The 23,351-nt window shown below is 44.9% G+C and overlaps 4 protein-coding genes across 4 annotated transcripts; 2 read left to right on the plus strand and 2 right to left on the minus strand.

The window, feature by feature from the left end:
• Window positions 1-5,324: 5,324 nt before the first annotated feature.
• Window positions 5,325-9,144, plus strand: LOC116246725 (FT-interacting protein 3). Its single transcript, XM_031618560.2, has one exon. The coding sequence runs from the start codon at window positions 5,828-5,830 to the stop codon at window positions 8,780-8,782; it is 2,955 nt and encodes a 984-aa protein (XP_031474420.1). The 5' UTR covers window positions 5,325-5,827; the 3' UTR covers window positions 8,783-9,144.
• A 552-nt stretch (window positions 9,145-9,696) lies between these two features.
• On the minus strand, window positions 9,697-14,724 carry LOC116246729 (beta-glucuronosyltransferase GlcAT14A). The gene is made up of 5 exons (XM_031618563.2): window positions 14,559-14,724; window positions 12,711-14,476; window positions 11,613-11,688; window positions 11,279-11,394; window positions 9,697-10,566 (listed from the first exon to the last, which is right to left on the minus strand). The coding sequence occupies exons 2-5, from the start codon at window positions 13,210-13,212 to the stop codon at window positions 10,049-10,051; spliced, it is 1,212 nt and encodes a 403-aa protein (XP_031474423.1). The 5' UTR covers window positions 13,213-14,476; window positions 14,559-14,724; the 3' UTR covers window positions 9,697-10,048.
• Window positions 14,725-16,290: 1,566 nt separating this feature from the next.
• LOC116246727 (uncharacterized) lies at window positions 16,291-18,732 on the plus strand. Its single transcript, XM_031618562.2, has 3 exons — window positions 16,291-16,897; window positions 17,014-18,228; window positions 18,327-18,732. The coding sequence occupies exons 1-3, from the start codon at window positions 16,796-16,798 to the stop codon at window positions 18,459-18,461; spliced, it is 1,452 nt and encodes a 483-aa protein (XP_031474422.1). The 5' UTR covers window positions 16,291-16,795; the 3' UTR covers window positions 18,462-18,732.
• A 1,954-nt stretch (window positions 18,733-20,686) lies between these two features.
• Window positions 20,687-23,253, minus strand: LOC116246734 (uncharacterized). The gene is made up of 3 exons (XM_031618578.2): window positions 22,798-23,253; window positions 21,668-21,926; window positions 20,687-21,009 (listed from the first exon to the last, which is right to left on the minus strand). Exons 1-3 carry the CDS (start codon window positions 22,981-22,983, stop codon window positions 20,927-20,929), a joined length of 528 nt encoding a protein of 175 aa, XP_031474438.1. The 5' UTR covers window positions 22,984-23,253; the 3' UTR covers window positions 20,687-20,926.
• Between the last annotated feature and the right edge of the window lie 98 nt (window positions 23,254-23,351).

Consider the following 23,351-nt stretch of genomic DNA (forward strand, 5'->3'; position numbering starts at 1 on the left):
TTCATGAAAAGCTTGGTTTTGACTAAAATGGTTGCTGCTATTCAAGGCTTCTGGCGTTTTCTATCTTGGTTCATCAAAGAACATAAGTACCTAGCCAATCAAACACCCCTGGAAATTTAGTTTATGGACTGACAGTCACACAACTGAAGTACCTAATTCTGAAAGAACCTAAGTTTCTGTGGGCAGTACTTCACATATTGCAGCTGAACTGAAATGAGGAGCTTTCCAAGTTGAACAAACGACTCCAGATAATGTTTCCGTGCACAATCCCAACTCGAAAAGGAAACAAAGGGTTCGTAGAATGATTGTTCATCAGAAAAGAAATATCAAATGCAGCAGAAAATCTGCATCCAGAAGTTTTTGAAACGAGGCAGACGTGTACAAGCTTCATAGTTATTTAAAATAGTAGATGTAGTCCTGCTGCACGATTACGCCACCAGATGGGTCCCTGTGAAGAAGACAAAAAGGAAAAACAGCCTTGCCAAATTTTCCTATAGTTTAACAGGTTTTTTGATATCTGCGCATCAACCATTTTCATTTTGACTGCACGGTTCCATGACTGGAGGATTAAGCAGCACAACTCTGTGCCACATCTTGTAGTTCTCATCTATGATCCCCTCAAGTCCTAGTTCTTATCTTCAACAGATGAAACCTATCCTTCATACCAGTTCATAATCACAGTCATCTCTCGACACTGGATTCACGGTGGCAGGCTTCAAGAAGTAACAGAACCTGTTGGACCTGTCGGTTTTCTTCACCGTAGTTCATTGTGACTTCTTATTCCATCCGCAACGCCTGCACTTTTTCCTGCATCACACCTGTTCACTGACCCTCCTTCCATGAGAAGCAGTAAATAAAAGTGTACTGCTGCCTCTAAAAGGTGCTTGCTTTAAATCCTTTGTGACAACTAGAGGACGGGATAAGGCAGAATGCCGAGTGTAGAAAGAAAAGTATTTATGTAGTTCGAAGCATCTGATTGCGGATGGTTACCTTTTCCCTTTCTTGATGGAAACCACCAATGTTCCTTTTGGACATAAAACCATCTTAAGAACCTGAGCTTTACGTCAATTCTGACTCCAGATTTGATCTTTGAACATTGTTTGATCCACATGACAATATCATCAATATCATTGTCAGTGGAGAATCATTTTAGAAAAGTGTACAGTGAGACTTGGTCGATTGCCCGTAGCAAATCGTCCTGGATGGATCTTTTCACCTGCATTTTTGTTTTAAAAATTTTAAGACTACTTCTGTTGTTATTTTACTCAAAACGAGATACGGACATGGGCTGAAAACACAGGTTTCTGATTGACTCTTGGCACAAAACTCATTCATTACGTCGTCCTTGTCAAAAAACCCTCCCCATTGCCTTGGTCTTGGCTTATCGAATACTCTCCTCCTCGAACATTTTTCAAAGTTCCAAGTTGACCCACCTAGCCCGATGTGCAGAAAATTTGAGCTTTGAATGAGAAAAATATAATGAAAATTTTACAACACAATCATCAAAATATAAAGTTTTATCAAAGGTTAAAGCCTAACAAGAACAATCCTATAGGTATCAAATGAAAGGTCAAACAACAACTAAGCTTGTTTGGAGGGAAACTTTGACACTCCAGAAAATTATCTGGTGCTGAAAGTAAAGTAAACCTGGTTTAAACATCAAAATTAATTCGATTATTAGGACCAAGGTGTACAGGAAGTCATAAGTTTGATATTTGTGGGATCAACCGTCTCACCGTTGCCACCGTAGGTTAGGAGCATCGTAGAGTCAAACTTTTGTTACGTTTTTGTCATAAAAGAAAAAGTATAAAGCATGACTTCAAAGTAAGTTGGCAATCCACGAGTAATGTGGACGAAAAGATAGGACATGCAAGCCAAAAAAAAAAAAAAAATCTCTCCATTTTCCCTTCTGAAATCTCTCTGCTGCTGGAGGTTGCTGAATAACAAAAAAGTTAAAAATGGTCTCCGTGTGATATTAGTGATAATTTATAGTATAACAAAAGTTTATGATGATTTGAGTAATTGTTTATATTTTTTTAGTCATGGTTTTTAATTTCTATCATTCTTATATATATATATATATATATATATATATATATATTTGTGTTTGTGTTTGTGTGTGTGTGTGTGTGTGATAGAGAAGCGTAAGAAATATATTTAGAAAATATCGGTACATGCAATGTAGTCTGCCTTACAACCATGATGTCAAAGTGAACATAAATATAGATGCAGGCAATCACAACCAATTTTTCGGTGTCGATATTTTTTTGTTATTGAACGAATCAACTTTTTTTTTTTTTTTCCTTTTCCTTTGGCAATCCAACTGAGTTCTTTAAGACTCCTTGTTTTGAATATTACGACGTCACGCATAGAGAAATGGCCACCCTAATTTACCTTCTCAACTCAACTACTAAATTAGCATGAACCATTTTGAGCCCAATTGCAACTATAGCATTTAATAATTGTTGGAAGATAAAAAATATTATCTTAATTTTTTGCTGTTGGGTGTTGCCCTAGGCTCTTGTATTGAGAGGGGACACATCTCTTGCATTTGTTGTTGTCCTTGTTGATTGATATAGTCAAACTTGTTTGATATAGTCAAACTTCGGAGTAACTAAGATGCTAACAACGTATCATTGAGAAAAGGAGGTCTGAATGTTTTCCCATTCTTTCTACTCTCCAGGACCTATATGGGGTACAGTGCATCCATCAATTAGACTTTCACAATCTCACTATTCACAATACAGGAAAGTAAAATCCACTAGAATAGAACTGGCGATGCGCCTTTGATGCAGCCACCTACCTAACCAGCTATGTTATGTCCCTTAAGCATATAATGAAACTTCACTATCACCATGGATATAAGCAATCTCTTTGTCTTTCGGGATCACATGAACCCATGTTCTGTTCTCCCTAATATCGATTGTTTTTCTTCTTCCTTAATCTTGAGAATGCCAGAGGGTTTCATGATCCTTAACCATAAATGGAATGATAGCTCTTAAAAGGACTGTTATCAGGCATTACTGAAAATTGAGATTGGATTTACGAAATTAAGCCAATCTTTGCCCAAGACAAAAAAAAAAAAAAAAAAAAAAAAAATCGTTTTCTTCTACTCATACTGAAGGTGGTTAATCGTTCGTCAGTTACCTATACTCATGATACCCATATGAATTCGTATTCTTTTGCTTCTTCGAATCGTCTGATTCAAGGGAAATTATTCAGGAAATTACCTTTAGGATTTTTCCACCGTGTTTTAGTTTATCATGAAAAGGTGACGACGATCAAACTAAAATTTTTGAACGTAGGGTCCAACCGTCAAGATGTAAGTGAATTTAAGAAAAATAAATAAATAAATTGGCTGCCATCAGGATCAGGGATGGAGATAAACTTGGTCTGGGATGAATCGTAAACAACTTGGGATAATTGTGTCCTGTTCACTAGCAATGGCATGGTCAATCAAGTTTGAAGGTGAAAATTTTTGCCCAACCACCGTCAGTCATCCTTCCCTTTATGCCAAATTTTTGAATGCTTTGTCAATGTACCCCATCGCCATAGCAATTCCTGTTTCGTTGACAGATTGAGCATTCATAATTTGCATCCTCTGTGCTTATCATGTCTTGAACTTTAGAATGTTTTGTGTGGTCATGGAGGCTTTCTTCATAGCCACAAAACTTGCTTGCTTCTAAGCCCAGACTCTGCAAATTTTCGATTATTCTGTTTCGGTTTTGCAAATTTTTTTTTCAAATTCATGAAGAACTCTTTGGTTTCGGTTTTTAGTTAACCTAACAAGGGAGTTACCGTTGGCGACAAGCCTAAGAGCATGTTGGCAAGGGAACCAGAAACAACTTATGAAAAGAAAAGAGATCCAGGTGAAAATTTTAAAAGTTTTAACGTGTTTTTAACGGACCTCTTCAATGAAGTAGCGTTTATTGTCCTCGTGAGTAGGTCGAAGGTAATGTACAACAGTTGCAATGTTGTTAAAAACGATAGCTACTTAACGTGCACGCCAATGGACCACTGGAATGCCGTTAAAGCATTTTACTATTGATTAAACATTTTAACGTTAAACAACATGGCAGCAGTCTGTGGGCTACCATGGATTATGTTATTTTCATTTTCTCCTGCCAAAAAAAAAAAGAAAGGAAAAACTTCATTCTTGAAATTAGAAACGAATCTATCATTGGAATCGGATTATATATGTGGTTATACACATACATGCATGTGCAGACAAGAAGGCTGAATGTCAATGTGGGAAAAACCAATTTTTCTCAAGGCTGCACATGCACGTGCACTTGAACAAGTGATCTTAAAAAATTGTCTCCATTTAAGACTCTGTAAACTCATTATTCTTCCATATCAGGTGGCGTACTTTTATGTCCAAACTTGTACCTGGGCCTGGTGAGCATGCCAGGCCATTTGTTGGTATACCACATATTAATTGCTAATATATATATTTATATTAACTAGTAATCTTTGGCATACTTTTATATATACTAAGTATTTTAAGTTAAAATTGCCGACGAGATTTGTTTATTTTCTTTTTGTGTGTATTTCCTGTCTTTTTTGTTGGTAAGTAATGGAAGAAGACAGGCAGCTGAAAATGAAAAAAGTGTGCACTTAGGATGACATTTTTCTCCAGAAAACTAGTCTGCAAACCCGTGATTTATCACTATTAAACGATTCTCCCAGTCCAGCGAAAACGAGTAGGTATATTTGGGAGGAAGTAAGATACTGTGTTGGAGACGGCAACCTCAAGCTTCGTTCCTGCTCCCGTAATATTGTAAAGTAATCCCCGTACAATCGTCACATGCATGGGCTAGAGGTGCAGATACTATATTACGGTGACTGTGGTGCATTCGGAAATTTAAGTATTTCTTCCTCTCCTGATGATATATATATATCCCAACTTCACAATTTTATAACAAAATTATATGAATAGAATAGGGGGAAGGCCGGCGAGTTTAATGCCGGCGGGCCTGACCATGCATGCAAAAGGGCAAAGCCCAACGTTCATATGACTGCGCCTGAGCAGGGGCGGGGCCACCACCGCCACCGCCACCGCCCACCCGATCTTCCCTCGCCAACTACAACTACAAGACGCCAAGCGCCACCACCACCGTCTTTTTACCCTTCCCCTGTGCCATCTGCCACCAGCATTTATTTAAAAGCCGCAACAGTCGCGTCCAAACGGTCATCTTCTCTCTTCCCCCAGATAGAAGAAGAAGGAGGCTCGCCCTCGGGCTCTTCTACCACCTTTCCTAATGACCATAATAGCCTTAGACCTTCTGGTGGAGACGCTGAAATTAAGAAAGATCCACTTGCGATTTCTAATGCCCCATTTTGCCCATCCGGGGGGCGCCGTTTGAGGTTCGCCAACCGAAAATCTTCGGCAGTCCGATAAATAATGCAGGGGCGTAATGGTAAAATTCACACTATTGACCCGTCACACCATCGCAGTTCGCACGTCCCTGGCCTGTGAAGCTACGACAAAATCGATCACGTTGAGCCCATTTTCGTTACGTGGCGAAACCACTTTGGCTCTATAAAAATGCCCCACCTCCCCTCGCTCTGCCTGAATCGATTCCGCTTTCTTCTACGACACCGGAAAACTTCCTTCTTAATTCAGTCGCAACTACAGACGTCTGACAACTCCACCGGAGCAAGCAAGCAAACCAAACCAAACCAAAGGTAACATATAATCGTCAGCACAGGAATTTTGTGAGAGTTTGTTCATAAACATCCGTCGCCCGCACTCTTCGCCTCGATCGGCACAGTTCCAACATATAGTTGTTGCCGGATCCAGAGGCCTACCTGAAAGGAGACTGATATGGCGGAGGGGCGGAGCCGGAAGGTGGTGGTGGAGGTGTGCAACGCGCGGAACCTGCTGCCCAAGGACGGCCAGGGGACTTCCAGCCCCTACGCGCTCGTCGACTTCGATGGGCAGCGCAGGCGCACCAAGACGAAGCCCCGCGACCTCAACCCTCAGTGGGACGAGCGCCTTGAGTTCCTTGTCAACGACCCCGACTCCATGGCCACCGAGACGCTCGAGCTCAACCTCTACAACGACAAGAAGTCCGGCAAGCGCAGCACCTTCCTCGGGAGGGTCCGCATCTCCGGCGGCACTTTCCCGACAGCCGGTTCGGAGTCGCTAGTCTACTACCCCTTGGAGAAGCGCAGCGTCTTCTCTCAAGTCAAGGGGGAGATCGGACTCAAGCTCTTCTACGTCGACGACGATCCTGCGCCTGCCTCGGCTACGCCGGAAAAGCCTTCTCAAGACGAGAAAAGCGGAGAGAAGCCACCCGCGGAGGAGGAAAAGAAGACGGATCAGGAGAAAAAGCAGGAAGATCACAAAGAGGAGCCGCCGAAGAAGGCGGAGGACGGGGAGGAAAAGAAGCCACCGGAGGACGCTAAGAAGGACGACCCGCCGCCGGAGAAGAAGAGCTCGGACGCCGAAAAGCCGCCGGAAGAGGAGGAGAAGAAGAAAAAGCCAGAGGATGAGAAGCCCGCAGCTGCGACATCTCCAGCAGCAGCATTCGGCGTTAGCGACGTCGACATCCCGTCCCTCGGTGAACGCTCAACCTCAACTTACGATCTCGTCGAGCGTATGCCGTTCCTCTACGTCAGGGTACTCAAAGCCAAGGGCGATTTCGGTCTGGCCGCCGGCTCTTCCATATACGCGAAGGTGGTCGTCGGGAGCCAGAGCATACGTACGCGCTCGTCGGAGACGCCGGAATGGGACCAGGTTTTCGCCTTCCACAAGGACAAGCTCGATGCCACGTCTCTGGAGGTATCCGTACTCGTAGAGAAGTCGGTCGACGGCAAGTCCACGGAGACGTGCCTCGGCACCGTCGCCTTCGAGCTCCAGGAGGTGCCCAAGCGAGCCCCACCCGACAGCCCCCTGGCTCCCCAGTGGCACACCCTCGAGGGTGTCCCGAATGCAAACGACGTCATGCTCGCCGTCTGGCTCGGAACTCAGGCCGATGAGGCCTTCCCGGAGGCGTGGCAGTCCGACTCCGGCGGCCAGCTCGTCCACACGCGTTCGAAGGTCTACCTGTCGCCTAAGCTCTGGTACTTGAGGCTGACCGTCATCCAGACCCAGGACCTTCGGGTGAGCTCGAGCCAACCGGACTCCAAGGGTCGTCCGCCGGAGCTCTACGTGAAGGCTCAGCTCGGGTCGCAGGTCTTCAAGACCACCAAGGCAACCGGCGGCTTCACCGCGGCGTCGGCCAACCCCAGCTGGAATGAGGACCTCGTCTTCGTCGCGGCCGAGCCGTTCGAGCCGTTCCTCGTCGTCGCCGTCGAGAACTCCGTTACCGGCCAAGCGGTCGGGCAGTTCAGGCTGCCGATGGCGGGGATCGAGAAGCGGATGGATGATCGGATGGAGCCGAGGTCGAAGTGGTTCAACCTGAGCTCGGACGATGCCGGGAAGCAGTACGCGGGCCGGATACATGTAAGGGCGTGCCTGGAAGGTGGGTACCACGTTCTCGACGAAGCGACGTACGTGACCAGCGATGTCCGGGCCACGGCTAAGCAGCTGTGGAAGCCGCCGATCGGGTCGCTGGAGGTTGGCATACTGGGTGCCACCAACCTGCTGCCCATGAAGACCAAGGACGGCACCCGCGGGACAGCCGACGCCTACTGCGTGGCGAAGTACGGGCGGAAGTGGGTTCGGACTCGGACCATCCTCGACCACTTCAGCCCCCGGTGGAACGAGCAGTACACCTGGGAGGTGTACGACCCGTCCACCGTCCTGACAGTGGCCGTGTTCGACAACTCGAGGTACAAAGAAGGCGACGGCAAGGACGCGCGCATCGGCAAGATACGCATTCGCCTGTCGACGCTGGAGACCAACCGCGTCTACACCAAGTCGTATGCTCTCAACGTTCTGCAGAGCAGCGGCGCCAAGCAGATGGGCGAGCTTGAGCTGGCCATCCGCTTCTCCTGCAGCTCGTGGGTCAGCCTGATGCAGGCGTACGTGAATCCAATCCTGCCCCGGATGCACTACGCCCGACCGCTCACGCCGGTGCAGCAGGATGCGCTCCGCCACGTCGCTACGCGAATCGTGACCGCCAGGCTGGGCCGGGCGGAGCCGCCACTGGGCCACGAGGTGGTGAACTACATGCTGGACTCGGACACCCACGTCTGGAGCCTGCGCCGGAGCAAGGCCAACTGGTTCCGGATCATGGCCTGGCTCAAGCACGCCGCCTCCTTAGTCCGGTGGGTCGATGAGGTGCGGACCTGGTCCAGTGCCGGGACCACCGTCTTGGTACATGCACTGTACGCCATACTCGTGTTCTATCCCCAGTTGATACTCCCCACGCTGTTCCTCTACCTCTTTTTCATACTCATCTGGAGGTTCCGCGTCCGCCGTTTTTCCGCCGGCAACATGGAGCTGCGCCTGTCTTGCGTCGACGCGGTGAGCATCGACGAACTGGACGAGGAGTTCGACAGCTTTCCGACGGCCCGGTCCGCGGAGCAGGTGAAGATGAGATACGACCGGCTGAGGGCTCTCGCCGGCCGCGCGCAGACGTTGCTCGGCGACATTGCGGCACAGGGAGAACGGATGGAGGCATTGGCGAGCTGGCGGGATCCACGCGCCACCGCCATGTTCGCCGTCTTCTGCCTCTTGACGTCGCTCTTGCTTTACGCTGTGCCGTTCAAGGTAGTGGCGCTGTTAGGCGGGTTTTACTTCCTCCGGCATCCGAGGTTCAGAAGTGACTTGCCGCCGGCGCCTATCAACTTTTTCCGGCGATTGCCTTCGCTTTCGGACCGGATTCTCTGATCCCTTTTACAAGCATTGATCTCGGGTCGGATTCTCCGATCCGTTCAACCAGTTGCATTAGTTATTTAATCTTCAATTAGAAGTTTTTAGATAATCGGCCATCTCGTTCATGCTGGGAGCAGTCGGACAGTCATCAAGTGGCATGAGACCGTTAGATTGGTGGGCCAGAAATTCTTTTCTTGTGTGGCATCTTGAATTTGTCGGCGGTGACCGTTGGAGAGACTTTTCTCACGTAAAGCGCATGATCGTAGGGTTCCGTGCATTAATGGAAGCACAAAGCCTTTATTAAAACCTTTACTTGCAACATTATTTGATTCTTTAATGTAAAGACTGTGAAGTGTATTTGATCTGCCTTTCCTTGACTTCCTGTCTTCTTTTTCGCTTTTTCGTTTCCATGGCGGGGAACGAAGGTCGAGATCGTTGGAGTAAGGTGTCGCACTTCCACCGCTCAGTGATCCTGGTCACATTCAAACTCAAATTTTGGTTGTTCAATTCCCTTCAAACTCAAATTTTGGTTATTCAGTTACATACTTGACAACTGCAGCTAGTGTTGTCCAGCGAAGAGCCGCTCGAAAGTTTGACCGGATTTGGTTTTAATCAAGCTTTTAACTGCAGGGATAAAAATGAAGAAAAACTGAATAATATATTCGTCGTCCATCAGAAAGGTTCTGGAAACAGGTACCGAATAACACAGGAAGCCCATCAATTGAACTCTGGTATTGAAACTTTAGTAGAGTTACTCAAAGTAGGTTGGAGTCAATGTAGACAAAGATATAGTTTTATTAAATTAGATGAAGTTGACCTAGTTAGCCATTTTGGCGAGTTACATGCTGCAGTTTCGCTACAATAGACAGGTAGGCAGCACTTTTTTCCGTTGCATAGAGGCCAAAGTAATATGACAAACAAAAGCTATATAAACATCTGAAATAGGATGAGATTTATTTATGAATAATGCCAGCAAGTCTTTATTTTTGTGTAGCATCCAAAAGTACATTAAATAATTACAATGCCTTCACCAAACTCTTTCAAGGTGGAACTTCAGAATGGATTCCCGGCAGTGCCATCAGAAGCAATTGACAATTAATAAAGCTGCTGCGCACCAGGAAAAAGGGCAGTGGTGGAGTCAGAAGAATCACAAAAAATCAATATGAGTTTCAGAGATAAACGATCTCCAAAACATTGGACTGCCCTTATAAAATTTGTGGGAGTAGCTAAAGCAGACGCTTTTGCCATGCATATATATGTTTCCTGGATACTGGCTCCGATTCATTTACATTGACTGTTTTGAATACTTCTCCTTGAGATTAACCTTGTGAGCAGAGCTTTTAGTCTTCTAGACCCTGGTCCTGGCCTCAGCATGGTGCCATTTCCGGCAACAAAAGTCGAGCACGGGTTCTCCCTCTCACCATCTGGGTTACACCACCCTCCATATGTAAATTTTCCCTTATGTCGATGAAGCATCTCACGGTCGATCTTATCTAGTTCTGGATCATCTACCATGAATTTTCTTGCAAATGGGGCATGGCTATAGATCAGTTTCCTGTGGTCCTTGACACCAAGATAAAGCGGGTGCTGCCTTGGTGGGTTGTCCCATGCTATGTAATGCAGGTCATGGTTGACAGTGCTATTCTTGAACTCTTTAGAGTTGCAGATCAGAGTCTGAAAGTAGCCTTCGGGAGAGGACACGAAGTTGGTGTAGTACATAAGAAGTGTTCTTGGAAGATTATCCCAACCCAGTAAGCAGTATTCTACAAATGATCTTGAGAGTACCATCCATGCTGATCCTGAGAAGTGAGGAAAGGAACTCATCAAACGGAGTTTTTACGCAGCATTCATTTCTACCATGTCCGCTATCATCAGCTTGATGAGGCTGGCTTGACTATTTCAAATCTCCACCACCCTACATTTTGCTTGAGGCATGTGGTGAATTGGCTATGCTTTTGACTGATATGATATCCATAACCTGAGTCAGACGAATGTCTGGATTCTCTATAGCACAACTTCATGATGAGCAAGAAACCTTTAACAGAAATAAATTTTTCTGTGGAAGCCATATAGCAAAACATTGCAACGAGGCATAGCATTAAAAAGATTGGCAGATTGACAGGACAATGTGGAAAAAGAACCAATTTTTTTTTTTTAAAAAGTTTAATCAAGTAAATTTCAGGTTAGTGACATGTTAGTTTCAAATAGGCATTTTTGAAAATATTATTTTTTATAAATGTTGTGCAGGTTTGGGAATTAGTGATCAGAAAGCGTTATTGTCAACACACAAGCTATAACGTCGCTAGTCCCTGATAGACCCTATGGCTAGATTGGGACGAACAACCAATTCTATGAACCAAGAAACCAGACAGGACCTGTTAACTAATAAGTTGGATGCTGGTGAGAGAACAGACAGAACTTGTGCCATGTATCCACAAGATTGAATCACAAGCAGGATAAGTAGAAACTAAAGACAACCTCATAGGGAAAGCCAATTAGATCAGACCAGACCTGTGAATAGCCTAAAAGCAGTGGGCATGCTCCTCTGTTTTGGAAGCCACAGAATCTCTGATTTTTCCAATTCATAAAGACCAGGATCAATGATGATTGGCTTCACTCTCTTGTTCCTGCAAAAGCAAAAATTCCACTTTCAGCAAAAACTCAGGTCAACAATGCTGACTTCACTTAAAGGTACAAGAGCAATGAATCACATGCACTTGATAAAACAGATAAAGCAAAGAAAAATAATTGCTGCAAGCTTGCAAGTTCAACCTGACCCATGTCCCGGCTGAGTCGTGGACCAAGTCTGAATCAACAAAAAATTGAATTCTGGTGGAATTCTTACACTTTCCATCCTAGATTGCTTGTGTGTTCGATGAAATTGAGATTCCTTGGCATATCCTCGAATGCGGAGATGAGATCTGCAGAAAGAAGCATCACCACACCATCCAATTCCAGAATGTCAAGACCAAATTTTCTAATTATTTTACATGAGGCCTTATCTCTCTAAAGCGACTGACTTAGCTCTTCCTGAGTGACGTCATACATGAAATTAAACCAATCTGAATGATCATGTTTGAGATGGGCCACAGTAGCCAAGTACAATGTATAAAAGTCTGATAAGACGTGCATACAAGAAAGTCGTTTTTTTATTTTTTGGCCCGACTTGATCGAGTTCTATTACTGGTTATGAGGAGGCAGAACTTGATTCGTTGACAAATCAGTATCCACAACAAGTTTACTGATTCAAGGTGTTACCCCTGCAACCTCCTGGGTGAATGCCCAGTCAAGGAAGATCCCTGGAGCGTCAATTCAGGCCCATCCTATTGAGTAATGCTCAGACTGACATGCAACTGATTCAAATTCACTAAACTCCCTACCTTAGGCCATCAGTTGAGATAAATTAACTATAAAAGATACTGAAGATGCTAGTGCTCAACAGAGTAAGCTGATTACGCATAACTCAGACGGTAGTGACGCTGTGCCATTTTTTCCTCTTATCAATTGGCACGCTGGATAAGCGGACACGTACTAGATTATGTTAAGAGATATACCCCCTGTATCGAATCCTTGGCCACGTTCATCTTGAAGGTCATAATCATAAAACACCTAACCAGGGTATGAAGAATTCGTCAAGAATTTACTCTCTTTATCAGTTCTGAACGACAGGGAACATCAGGAAAACTAATCTCTCGTGAAGAAAACCAGGGGCTAGACTATCGAAACGAAATTGCATTGTCAGGGAAATATTCTCAAACAAGAAGCAACCATTTACTCGCAATAGAAGGGGTCTGAGCTCTAGCTTAAGCTAACGGAAAGTCACAGCCCTTATTAGGATTGGCCCAACGCCTTGGGAGGCTGGGCACCTGAGACTTTGAACCCATGACAGACACCATGATCGGATCTACTTCAATGAAACATTAATGGAGCGACTAAAACTTACCATCTTGGGTGATAAGTGGATAATCTGATGCACTAAGATTGATAAACCAATCCCATGATCTAACCCTCAAGAGCATGGACATGCCGTGCAAGGTGTTGGCCAGCATTGTGGGACCTCTGTAAGTGACCAGGTTGGGCTTGCCCACGATCCGGACATTGTCGGCCCTGGCAAAGATCTCGACCCCGGCGACGAATTCCGAGAGCTGGAATCTTTCTGCAGCAGAAGCCTCCCTGTCAAGGTGAAGAAGATAAAAATTCGAAGGGTGGTAAAGAGATAGAAGCGTTCGCTGTATCCTCCTCAGATCGCCCTTGGATCCAGATATGAAGTAGGCGAATTTAGGGCGGATTTCGGCGAAAACGGCGGAAGGAAGCCCGTCTCTTGCGGCCAAATTCCTGTATGAACGGTCGTTTCTGGCAGTTGATGGCGCCAGAGAGAGGTGGGCGATGAAGAAGAGTAGAAGAGAGGTGAGAATGAATGAGATCATACACCTGGTTACCTCCATTGGGCCAGCAGGAGTTGCAGGTAGATGGACACTCAGAGAAAGGAGAGGCAGGGGCCAGTGGTGTATAACAAAGAAAAGGTAGCTGCCCGGTCCACTGTTTGGTAGTGCTTTGGAACAACCAAAACAGCCCACACACGTCCTTCAAATTACTGATATGGTCAAGGCGGTGAACTGTTCTGGTTTGGGAGGAAAAAAATAACGGATTTCGATGCTTCAACTTTACCACCATCTCAAGAAGAGAATAATCTTTTTTGTGGAAATTCACAATCTGCTCAGATGACATTGCTATCTTTGTTGCAACCACTGACAATTTCCTCCTATTTGAACTGAATTAAGGCTGTCCAGGTCCAAAGGTCTTCCTTCTTGGGTGGTTACAATCTGTGAACAGTTTGTTAAAAAAACCAAGTTGCCAATTTTGATTCTCCACAGAAGTCATGTTAATCTGTGTAGAACACTTGCTTGTTTAATAAATCTGTAGCCCGAATTGTAAGATACAAACAAACTAAGTCGGTGAGATGTCTTTGATTATACTGGAAACTTCTTCTACGGGTTAGGGGCAAGCAAGTAATTGCGGTACTGAAGAGAGGGGCGCTGCGCTGGCCAACTGACAAAGCTGAGAATTGAGAAAGAAGAAGATGAGGAGAGGGACCGCCGCTTGATTGGTTCTTTCCGACGTCACCACGCGTCGTCCTTTTATTGGATCTTCCTTTTCTATTGGCCATGCGCTCCGCCGGATTCGTGATCGGAGCATCACCGGAGAATCGATCCTCAGGCGATTCATAAGCGGTATGAATCTGCGATTGGGTGCAAGTATTTCTTTGGGTGAGCAAAAGGAGAAGATCTAGATCCTCGGATACTTGGCGTAATTTGGAAGTGGTTGAGGTGAGATCGCATACCTCCTGACGCTTCACCTAATCATTTAAGCAGTCGTTTGCCTGAATAAAGTTGATCGACTCCATAACATCTAAAGAAAGAAAATTCAGTAGGCACTCCATCGATTTGGTTTTGTTACAGCATATTTTTTTTTTTTTTTTGTTGCAATCACCCGCAAAAAGTGAATGCCAGCCTTTGGCGGGGTTCACATGATACAACTAGAGGCGATGTGAGAGTCCTTACGAATCGACCTTTATCCTTTGGAGAAGACGGCGTAGCTGCTACGGCAACTTCTTCCAATTGAATCCCTGCAGCTTCGGCCGGAGCTGTCAATCACCACATGTTTGAGGATCTTAACTTCTCTATTTGAACCCTCGATCACATCAAAATGCTAAGAATCACAAAGATTAAAGTATCATTTTTAGTACTTCTTCTTCTGCTGCTGAGCGCCAAGAAAGTGTTGTGGGTCTTACCTGTGTTTCTGTGACGCAAGCCCAAAAAAAAAAAAAAAAAAAGCTGCTGGTTGATGATGAGAAGATGGCAGGCAATTTTGGCTTCAATTCCCAGAAATCCCTCCCCAACTTTTGTTTTGCGACGACAAGGACCGTCTTCGAGTCGGGAATCTTTTGACTGCATGCACATGTTTAGAAAATAGAAACGAATAAGAGGAGGAAACCAAAGGTAAATCTCCAATCCACCTTTTTTTTTTTGTTGGATTTGGAAGGACTTTAGACGTACAATCTCTTTGGAATTGAGATTTGATTCTTTTTTTCTGTTCCAAGTTCTATGGATCCACATAACCGAAAGAATTGAGGTTCTATAGGTTGATATATAAGTTATTGTTGAAAAGAAATTGATGATGCATCACCCTGTCTCCCATTATAGAAGCAGTTTTCTCATCAATCATTCAAAGATTTATCACAATTACAGAGCCTTCTAGTCAGAGGTTGAGCCAATTTTATATATATGTATATATAAAGCATCTAAATATATAGTTAACGAATTTTCAACCCCATGAAGCTCCCACCTATTTCTGCCCCCCTGCTTCTAGTTTTTTGAAAACCAGAAGAGCTTATTTCCAAATTAAAAGTCAGAATCGCTGGGTACTCCGTCACACCATGTGTATATGATATCCGCTCTTTTCTGATTAGTCTCAACCTTAATTCAGGACGTACCCAAGAAGTAAAATCTCAACCACCTGTACATCCGAAAAGTAAATAGATTGCGAGGGAAAAAAATTGATCACTTTGAGAGGTTAGATTATTTTCTCCCATAAACTTCTTTACCTTTCGCAGAATATCAAGCGGTCATATTCCACGGTATCGGTGGATGACCAATTCACAACGGATCGAGTCCTGAAGTCGACCGGTCCGTAGACAATCCGCGTTGTCAAAACCGCCGGAGAGCGTTTTGAATAGGTCAGTTTCAGTCTGAAACATATTAGCAGCGTCAACTCCACAATAAAGAGTCTCGAATCAGACGTGTTTGCAGCGCCGGACCTTCTCCCTTGCATATGAAACTCTTTGGACTTTTTCGCTTTCGTGAATCTTTATTTAAGATCTAATCTGCCTGATATCCCTGAAAGTCCAAATCAAGAAGACCAGATATGCCTGATGTACAGTACGAAGTCACTGGTCAGCATTTAAAGAAAAAGAAAAGAAAAAAGGAGTGACCTGAAAAGTATGACCTTTGCAAATAATACGAGGTGCGTCACCAGTTTTCCATTATTAGGTGGCGGAATGAGGAGCATAGTTGGTTGGATTAGCGGACCAATAAAAATCCAATCATTAGTTTAATTCTCTGAGATGCTAATATTTCTATTGCAAATAATAAAACTATTCTCCACTTAAATCTCAAAGACTATAGGAAAAAAAAAAATTGAACTTCGTAATACCTTCCTCCTTTTGAAACTAGTCGGTTGAACATTGACATGGGCGTTCGGTAGAAGCAAAAGCCCGATAAGGGTCGATTAAGGTTTGGCCGTTTCTTTAGCCTGACGTTAAAGCAACACATGCTTGCCTGCCTGCAGCCCTCAGGGAGTTTATTTGCGTATTTTTTTTCTTTTTTCAAATTCTTTATTGTTTTTATTTAAAAAGTTACAATTCCAACAATTTGAGTTCATAGACTTTACTCATCAGGTATAACATGTGCATTAAAGTAGCTATTTTCGGCACTTACATGTATTTTTTTAGGAGGTAAAAAAAAAAAATTATGGAAAAGCTCAATCAGTACATTTTATATTAAACTGCTTCAAATTTTAGCAATATTAGGTTTCCAACATGAAAAGAAAGAGAGATTAAAATGGAGACTGGGTGTAGAGGTGGAAGCCATGAGAGAGAGAGAGAGAGGAGGGAATCAAGAAGAAGACGTGGGTCTTGTTGGTGGTCCGATAGATGAGGAGGAGTCGCCCGGCGACGGCGAGTGAGATGAGATCCATCCGCATCTCGACTCTCTCCCCTCGTGCCTCACTTCCCACGTCCCGCTCCAACCAACCCTTCCGTGGATCTCATTTATATTCTTTCTCTTTGCTCCATCATTTCTCGTGACAAAGTAATAAAAGTCCCGATCATCCTGCTGAAGTGTCTCCGTCCACGTCACAGCCATCGCCATCGCCATCGCCAGCCTTCTTCCCCCTCGATCGCCCGAGCCGCGATTACCAATCATTCTCCCTCCAAGCTCATTATCAGAGAGAGAGAGAGAGAGAGAAGAGATGGGTCTCCCCGAGAACTCTGCGATGGAGGCTCCTCCCCAGCAAGAAATCGGCAGCAGCAGAAACCAAAATCAAAGAAACGGAAGGATCACCCCTGTGCAGGTCCACCTCCCTCCCTCTTCTTCAAGTTGCAGCATCATAAAGAACAAGATTAGACAAGAAGAGAACCACACTCTTTCTCTTATTCATTTCTAATTTAATCTGCTTTCCTTTCTCAGGGTGAGAAAACGACCCCGCCGCTTACCAATCGACCCGATGAACGAGGGCAGCTACATCAAGGCCCCCAGCAACCGCCGGACAACCCCGCCCTCACCGCTTCCTTCTTCCCCAAACCATTCTCGGAGAAGCTCCTTGCCCTCACCTTCTTACTTCACCTCTTCGCGTTCGCCATTCTCATCCTCTACCTCGCCATCGGCAGCACCTCCTCCGCCTCCCGCCACCGCCTACGCCGCCCTCTCATCTGGTATCGCCCCCTCCTCACTTCCGTCCCCGTTTCTCTCGCCTTTTCCCTCTCCTACCTCCTCCTTACCCTCCGTCACCCCGCCCTCTCCCTCCAATACGCCTTCTGGATCAGTCCCACCCTTTCCCTCACCGCCGCCCTCCTCGTCCTCTGCACTTCCACCGCCGGCGGCAACTCCTTCGGTCCAGTCCTCCTCTTTCTCTCCGTCTTCCAATCCATCTACGCCTGCTGGGTCACCCCGCGCGTCCCCCACTCCTCGGACCTCCTCCTCCGCTCCCTCTCCGCCGTCCGCCCCAGGTGCAAGCCTGGCCTGCTGACGTGGACGGCATCCGTTTCCGTCATCTCCGGAGCCTGGTCGCTGTTCTGGGTCACCGGCCTCGTCGGTGCGGTAGCGCGGCCGCTGGCCGCCGTCTACGCCCTCGCCCTCCTTGCCAACCTCTCGTGGACGGTGGGGGTGGCGCGCTGCCTCGTGCACCTGCCGGTGGCGCGCACGGCGGGAGAGTTTATTGCGCTAGGGGGGGAGATGAGGCCGCGCGCGGCCGTGGAGGGAGCGGCTCGGTCGCTGGGAAGCGCGTGCCTGTGCGCTCTGGTGGGGCCCGCGGTGGCCGCGCTCAGGCTCGTCGGGCGCGCCATCAGCAAGGTCGCCCGCGATGACGAGTTCTTGTTCTCCTGCGCCGGTTGCTACCGCGGCATCACCGACCACCTTCACTCCAGCGCCAACAACTGGGGATTGGTTCACGTGGTTCTCCACAACATGTCCTACCGTCCCGCGTCCCGCCGGGCCTGGGAGTCACTGACCCGGACCCAGCTGACCGCCGTCGCCGACACGGACCTCACCGGACCGATGTGCTTCGCCGCCGGGGTAGCCGGTGGCGCGTTCTGCTTGATTGCCGTTGGCTCCTGGACCTTCGCTACCCACCGGAGCGTCGCCGCCTCCGTCTCCCTGTTTGCCTTCTTCATCGGCTACCTTATGGTGAGTCCTTCTAACCTCGGCTTCACGACATCGACAATTCGACTCGTCTTCTTGGCTTTTGCTTTCCTTTCAGGAGTTGACTTAGTGTTTGACTGCAGACACGGATCGCCATGGCCTGGCCGCAAGCTTGTGTGGGTGCATACCATGTGATGTACGCCGAGAACCCACAGAATTCGTTCTTCGACTCGACCATTAGCGACCGGGTTCGAGAGTTGCAGGCTGCCGACGCCTGAGCCCATCATGTCAAGATCATCTTTCTCATGCCTAACTCTGTGCTTGGTCTAGTAGAGCATAGTCAAACTGAAGCTCATGCATACCATAGATTAGACTCCGTGAACGCGCAATTGCGCACATCCACGCAGTCCAACTGCATCTTCAACGTCAGATATACAATTTTTTGGCCGGAAATTCTCTCCGGTGCCGTAAAAAAGGTTCTTGCATCTTATCGGTTTCTTGTACATATTTTGTCCTTGTCAAATCTTTTTCTTTCGTTGGACATGATCAGCCTGCGATCCGACCGTCATCCCTGTTAAAAGTAATGAGTAGGTGCGAAGCAACCTTTTCACAACACGTAATTGAGAGCAATAATGGGGTTGATGCCTCTTGGTTGACCCCTTTGTTATTAAATAAAGGAAGAAGAAATTTTGTCAAGAGGCCACATCGTCGCCTATAAACTCAAAAAGAAGCGTCACATTTCTAAATTTTCTCATCTCTTTTATGTTTTCCATTCTTCTTCGATTTAGAAAAGTGGAAGGAAAAAAAGCGTTGTCATCTTCTTGGGGCTTAATTTTAGCATGAAGAGGCTTGGCCTGGGAACCATGAAAATGAGAATGTGAGTAGCCATCTCAGAATTATGGGCGGCTTCAAAGGTGGGGCAGAAGATGGAAAATGTAGGCAGAAGCCAAACTCTGGGGTCAATGGGTTGGTTGGAGCGGTTAGTGTCCCATTGGGGAGGATGTCTATTTCTTGTTGTGGGTGCAGCAGTTCTTGTATCGATGCAAACAAGTTGCGTGTTGGAAAGCCCCAAAGTTCGATGAAGTTCACACCGGCATTTCCGTGGTTTCCTTTTAGATGAATTAATTTATCAAGCTGGTTTTCAGGTTATCCTAATGGAGGCTGGTTTCAGATTCTTGACCTTGTTCAATTTGGGAGGCTCAAATTCCAGACAGGTGACTGGAAGCAATTGGGGGTTAGCTTCTTCACAATATTTATTGGCACATAATGGCAAGTACACTCATTAACATTGTATGAATGCTTGAATTGCGTTAGCCCCACAAACTTATCAACCATATCATGAATGATTCCAACCACTTTGACGGAAGATCCAATATGGTAAGCAGGTCGGCAACTTGGCTCTTAGTTTAAGATTGCAAACTAACCCCACCGAGTATGTTTCTTGAGAAAGGGCCGCAAATACCAATGATGTTTGAAAGGAATATGCCACAGAAATTAATAGAAACCCAGCATACGGTTGAACCACCCAAGTCAAATCAAATTGCTGGTGCAACTTTAGGAAGTAGAGAAATTACGGTTGACATGAGGGCAAGGTTGGAAATATCGTGAGAAAGCACATACACCAATATTCTATTGCAAAAGAACAAGTCAAAGAGACCCAAAAAAAAAAAAAACAAATGTAAATGGTGGATAGGGGAGCCCTGTATGCTTGGCTGGATTGAACTCGCTAAAGACCCTTTTAAGAGGGAAGGGGAGAAATCAAGCGTTTGATGCTTGGAGTGGAACTGTTGGTGTAAACTGGCTTATCTCAAAAAGAAAAAGAGATGCCACACTTTTTCTTCCTTTACATTCTAAACATATTAAGAACTATTAAAATTTCAGGTGGATTATAATTTATAAATGATTTATCCTTAATTTTTTTTAAAAGGAATTTTCTAAAATATCACATGTTGCTCCATGTTCAGCAAACATAACGAACGAGACTCGAAGTCACGGTATTGTTAAATAAAAAAAGGATTCGCGTACTCTAAAGTTGCAAAAGCAATGGCAACAGTCTTTGAAAACAGGACAGTGTGGTGTGTGTGTATTATTTAGACATGTTGAGCATTAAGGTACTGAAGTTTTGTCCGCAGTGCTCTACTTAACTTTCTTCTGCCAAAAGAATGCAAACTTCCGCTTTCACGGTTTCCCATACTGTCTCTGTGGGGTTGAACAAAATAGCGCCAACTTTAGCTTTTCGCCCTCTAATTTCCCTTTTTGAATCCCATGTGTTCTTGCGACGAGGCGCAGGCAGAACCTATTTCAAATGTGTAATGCTGGCAACCAAAGTCCAAACTTTACAACATTCCTCCTGAAGACATTGCATTTATACATCACAAAAAAGTTAATGTCGATTGCGTAAATGAAGCATAATTGTCACAGTATTTCTTCAAAGGGCAGTGCCATGAAAAATTCTTCAAGCCATCCTTCACGTAATAGTTACACCAAGCGTTGAAAGAGCAAATGAAGTTCAAAGGTTACTCAACAACGTTAGAGTGACATAAAATATTGAAAAGGCATACATTACATGTATTTTACAAGGCTGTTCGACTTGATTGGAAAGAAACTACTATGCTTTTTACAGACACTACTGACTACTGTTTCAGATTACATAATTATTATTTACATAATACTCATACATGATTAAATGAAAATTATCTGCCAAGACACACATAACTTCCAAGTCTTCTAACAATCCAACATATCAAGATTTCATGCTCTTGCTTGAAACTTGAAAGCCTCGTCCTCCACATTCTGAACAAATGGTATTTCCAGTACCTCCACAACCTATTTTAGGCACAGACAAAGTTTGTTGGTAAAGAGAAGTTTAAAGCATCATAGAGCAGCATTGAAATCCCAATTATACATATTCTTTCATCATTGAACAATTCTACCCAAGTAACATACCAAAGTAGCAAAGATTTTAAAGGTAAAAAGATCGCACTGTGACAAATAGGGTTGCTCTTCATTTGGCCAAAAATTAAACATAAAATGATAAAAAAACACAGGTTCATGGTAACTATTAGCTGCAAGATTGATGAAAAATCCTATGTATAATTAGACAGATTGAAAAAGAAAATAAAAGGTCTTCAGGCGAACTAATAAGAAAAATATAGATAAGAAGAAGTCAAATATATCAAATGAAAAGGAGGAAAAGAGAAAAAAGGGAAAAACAGAGAAAAGATTCTGATTGTGAAGTTAGTATCGTTCTTATCATCCAGTAACTTGTTTAGAAGCACGAGAACAGGAACACGAGTTTGTTTCCCCCCATTTGGCAGAATATGATCATGCTTTTGAAGTGCAGAAGCTCTCTCTCTCTCTCTCGCGCGCGCACGCTACTTCCCACAAATGAAATGAAGACAAGAAAAAAGGCTATCAGCAGATTACATCAACTACAGTTCATTTCAGTGGTTCCTTATCAATCAGAAGAAGGTTAGGTTCTTACCCAGACACCGGACCTTCACAAGGATCCCCTGGCTCTCCAGAATAGAATCGATATACAAACCAGAACCAGAGCAGGTACTGCACAAAACAACACCTTTTGCTTCACAAAGAATGCAACCGGGTTTGTTGCCAATTTCTTTTGCAGCCAACGGTATACCACTTGGTTCCTCAATGGCATCCTCGGGAATAGGTTTGTCATAACAGAACAAAGATTCCAAAGATTCCAAACCGCATCTGCATTTTGGCGAACTTGAATCAACCTGCAACGGTTGTTGGAGGCCATGATGCTTAGCTTAATTTGAAAGAGTTTGCTAAAGAATCAGGTAGAGGCAATGACAAATGCATCTCATCCATGTACGTCTAACTATTAATCTCTTTGAACAATAGAAATCAAAATTGCCAACGCGATGAAAGCACTGTAAGCAATTTACATAGTCAAAATTCAGAAAATGTCATTCTCAGGCAGGAAAAATCGAGCAGTGATTTCACATAATCTTTTTACCTGAGAAAATCTCAGGCCAATGCTGCAAATGAGTCTCTATAAAGATACAACAGAAGTACACAACAATGTCAGTGCCATGTCCATACAACTTTGCAATGTTTAGTGTAATATCAATACAACTTTAACAATCTTATCTTAATGTAATGTAAATAACAACTGAACAACGTTATAGAGTTACCACTTAGCACCATACATGGAGAAAGTGATAAATGGGGACTAATGCTGTTGAGGTGTGGACTCTGAATCAACACTCAAACTTGTCATTCTATATTCTAATCTTTCTCATCATGATGGTCAGATGTCACTCAGAGATTGGGAACAGATCCATTAAGTCACCTATTTCAGAAACTAACCCAACGGTCTAATTTTCCGATCCAATGAAAGGGGAAAAGGGCGATCATATGTTCAACAGAACATAGTTGATATCCGCACTTTCAGTTCCAATCTCCAATTTCTTTCACAGATAACACTAATAATAAGCAAGCGCTAATAAACATCCCGGAGTACCAAAACAAGCAATTAAGTACCAACCGATATGCCTAAATTCCCAAGGGAGGAGCCTCTATCAGTATCCCTAATTCCAGCTCCTCTAGCACGAAAAAGCAAGGAGAAGTGACGGCCCTACTGACCTGATTAACATGAGAACGAGAGACAGATCCGTTGCGAGAGGGTGGTTTGCATATTCCTCTCGACGACCCTCTGCCGTTGGCTCCCAAAGTGGAAGGTTTCGGCAGAATCTGACAAATTGGTTCGAGGATCGGGCAAACAGAATGAGATGGAGATCGAATAGTAGAAATCCCGGCGGACACCTCCATTATTAGTGATCGATTCTTGATGGAAAAGCTCAGAACTCGAATCACCACTTCCGCTTGTTTTTTTTCCCTTGCTGATGGCCTATCCCCCACTACTCAACGACGTCTATAAGGGGAGGCCCGTGCAAACGCCCTCAAAAGCAGGAAGACCAATCGGCTTTTCTGGGTTCCACGCTGCCAGCGAGTTGGATCACAGAGTTCGGACTTCAGGCTCAAAAAGGTTCTCATGTTGACCAGAATTGTGAATCAAGGACTCCCCCTCCTCCCACCAGGCCACCACCTTCGGCTTTCTCTGTCTCTGTCTCTCTCCCTCTCACACACACACAAAATAAAGATCGGTTTCCTGATCTAATCAGTGGAGCTGCCTGCTT

Source organism: Nymphaea colorata, chromosome 2, assembly GCF_008831285.2.
Source record: "Nymphaea colorata isolate Beijing-Zhang1983 chromosome 2, ASM883128v2, whole genome shotgun sequence".
Lineage (NCBI taxonomy): Eukaryota > Viridiplantae > Streptophyta > Magnoliopsida > Nymphaeales > Nymphaeaceae > Nymphaea > Nymphaea colorata.

Coding starts and splice junctions, on each gene's coding strand:
- LOC116246729 (XM_031618563.2), bottom strand. CDS start 13,212: ATGGAGGTAACCAGGTGTATGATCTCATTCATTCTCACCTCTCTTCTA. Junction 11,395..11,612: donor AGCAATCTAGGATGGAAAGT/GTAAGAATTCCA, acceptor TTGCTTTTGCAG/GAACAAGAGAGTGAAGCCAA. Junction 10,567..11,278: donor TGCTTTTAGGCTATTCACAG/GTCTGGTCTGAT, acceptor CTCACTTCTCAG/GATCAGCATGGATGGTACTC.
- LOC116246727 (XM_031618562.2), top strand. CDS start 16,796: ATGGGTCTCCCCGAGAACTCTGCGATGGAGGCTCCTCCCCAGCAAGAA. Junction 16,898..17,013: donor GAAGGATCACCCCTGTGCAG/GTCCACCTCCCT, acceptor TTCCTTTCTCAG/GGTGAGAAAACGACCCCGCC. Junction 18,229..18,326: donor TCTTCATCGGCTACCTTATG/GTGAGTCCTTCT, acceptor GTTTGACTGCAG/ACACGGATCGCCATGGCCTG.
- LOC116246734 (XM_031618578.2), bottom strand. CDS start 22,983: ATGGAGGTGTCCGCCGGGATTTCTACTATTCGATCTCCATCTCATTCT. Junction 21,927..22,797: donor CTCGTTCTCATGTTAATCAG/GTCAGTAGGGCC, acceptor CAACCGTTGCAG/GTTGATTCAAGTTCGCCAAA. Junction 21,010..21,667: donor TGTGAAGGTCCGGTGTCTGG/GTAAGAACCTAA, acceptor TGCCTAAAATAG/GTTGTGGAGGTACTGGAAAT.
- LOC116246725 (XM_031618560.2), top strand. CDS start 5,828: ATGGCGGAGGGGCGGAGCCGGAAGGTGGTGGTGGAGGTGTGCAACGCG.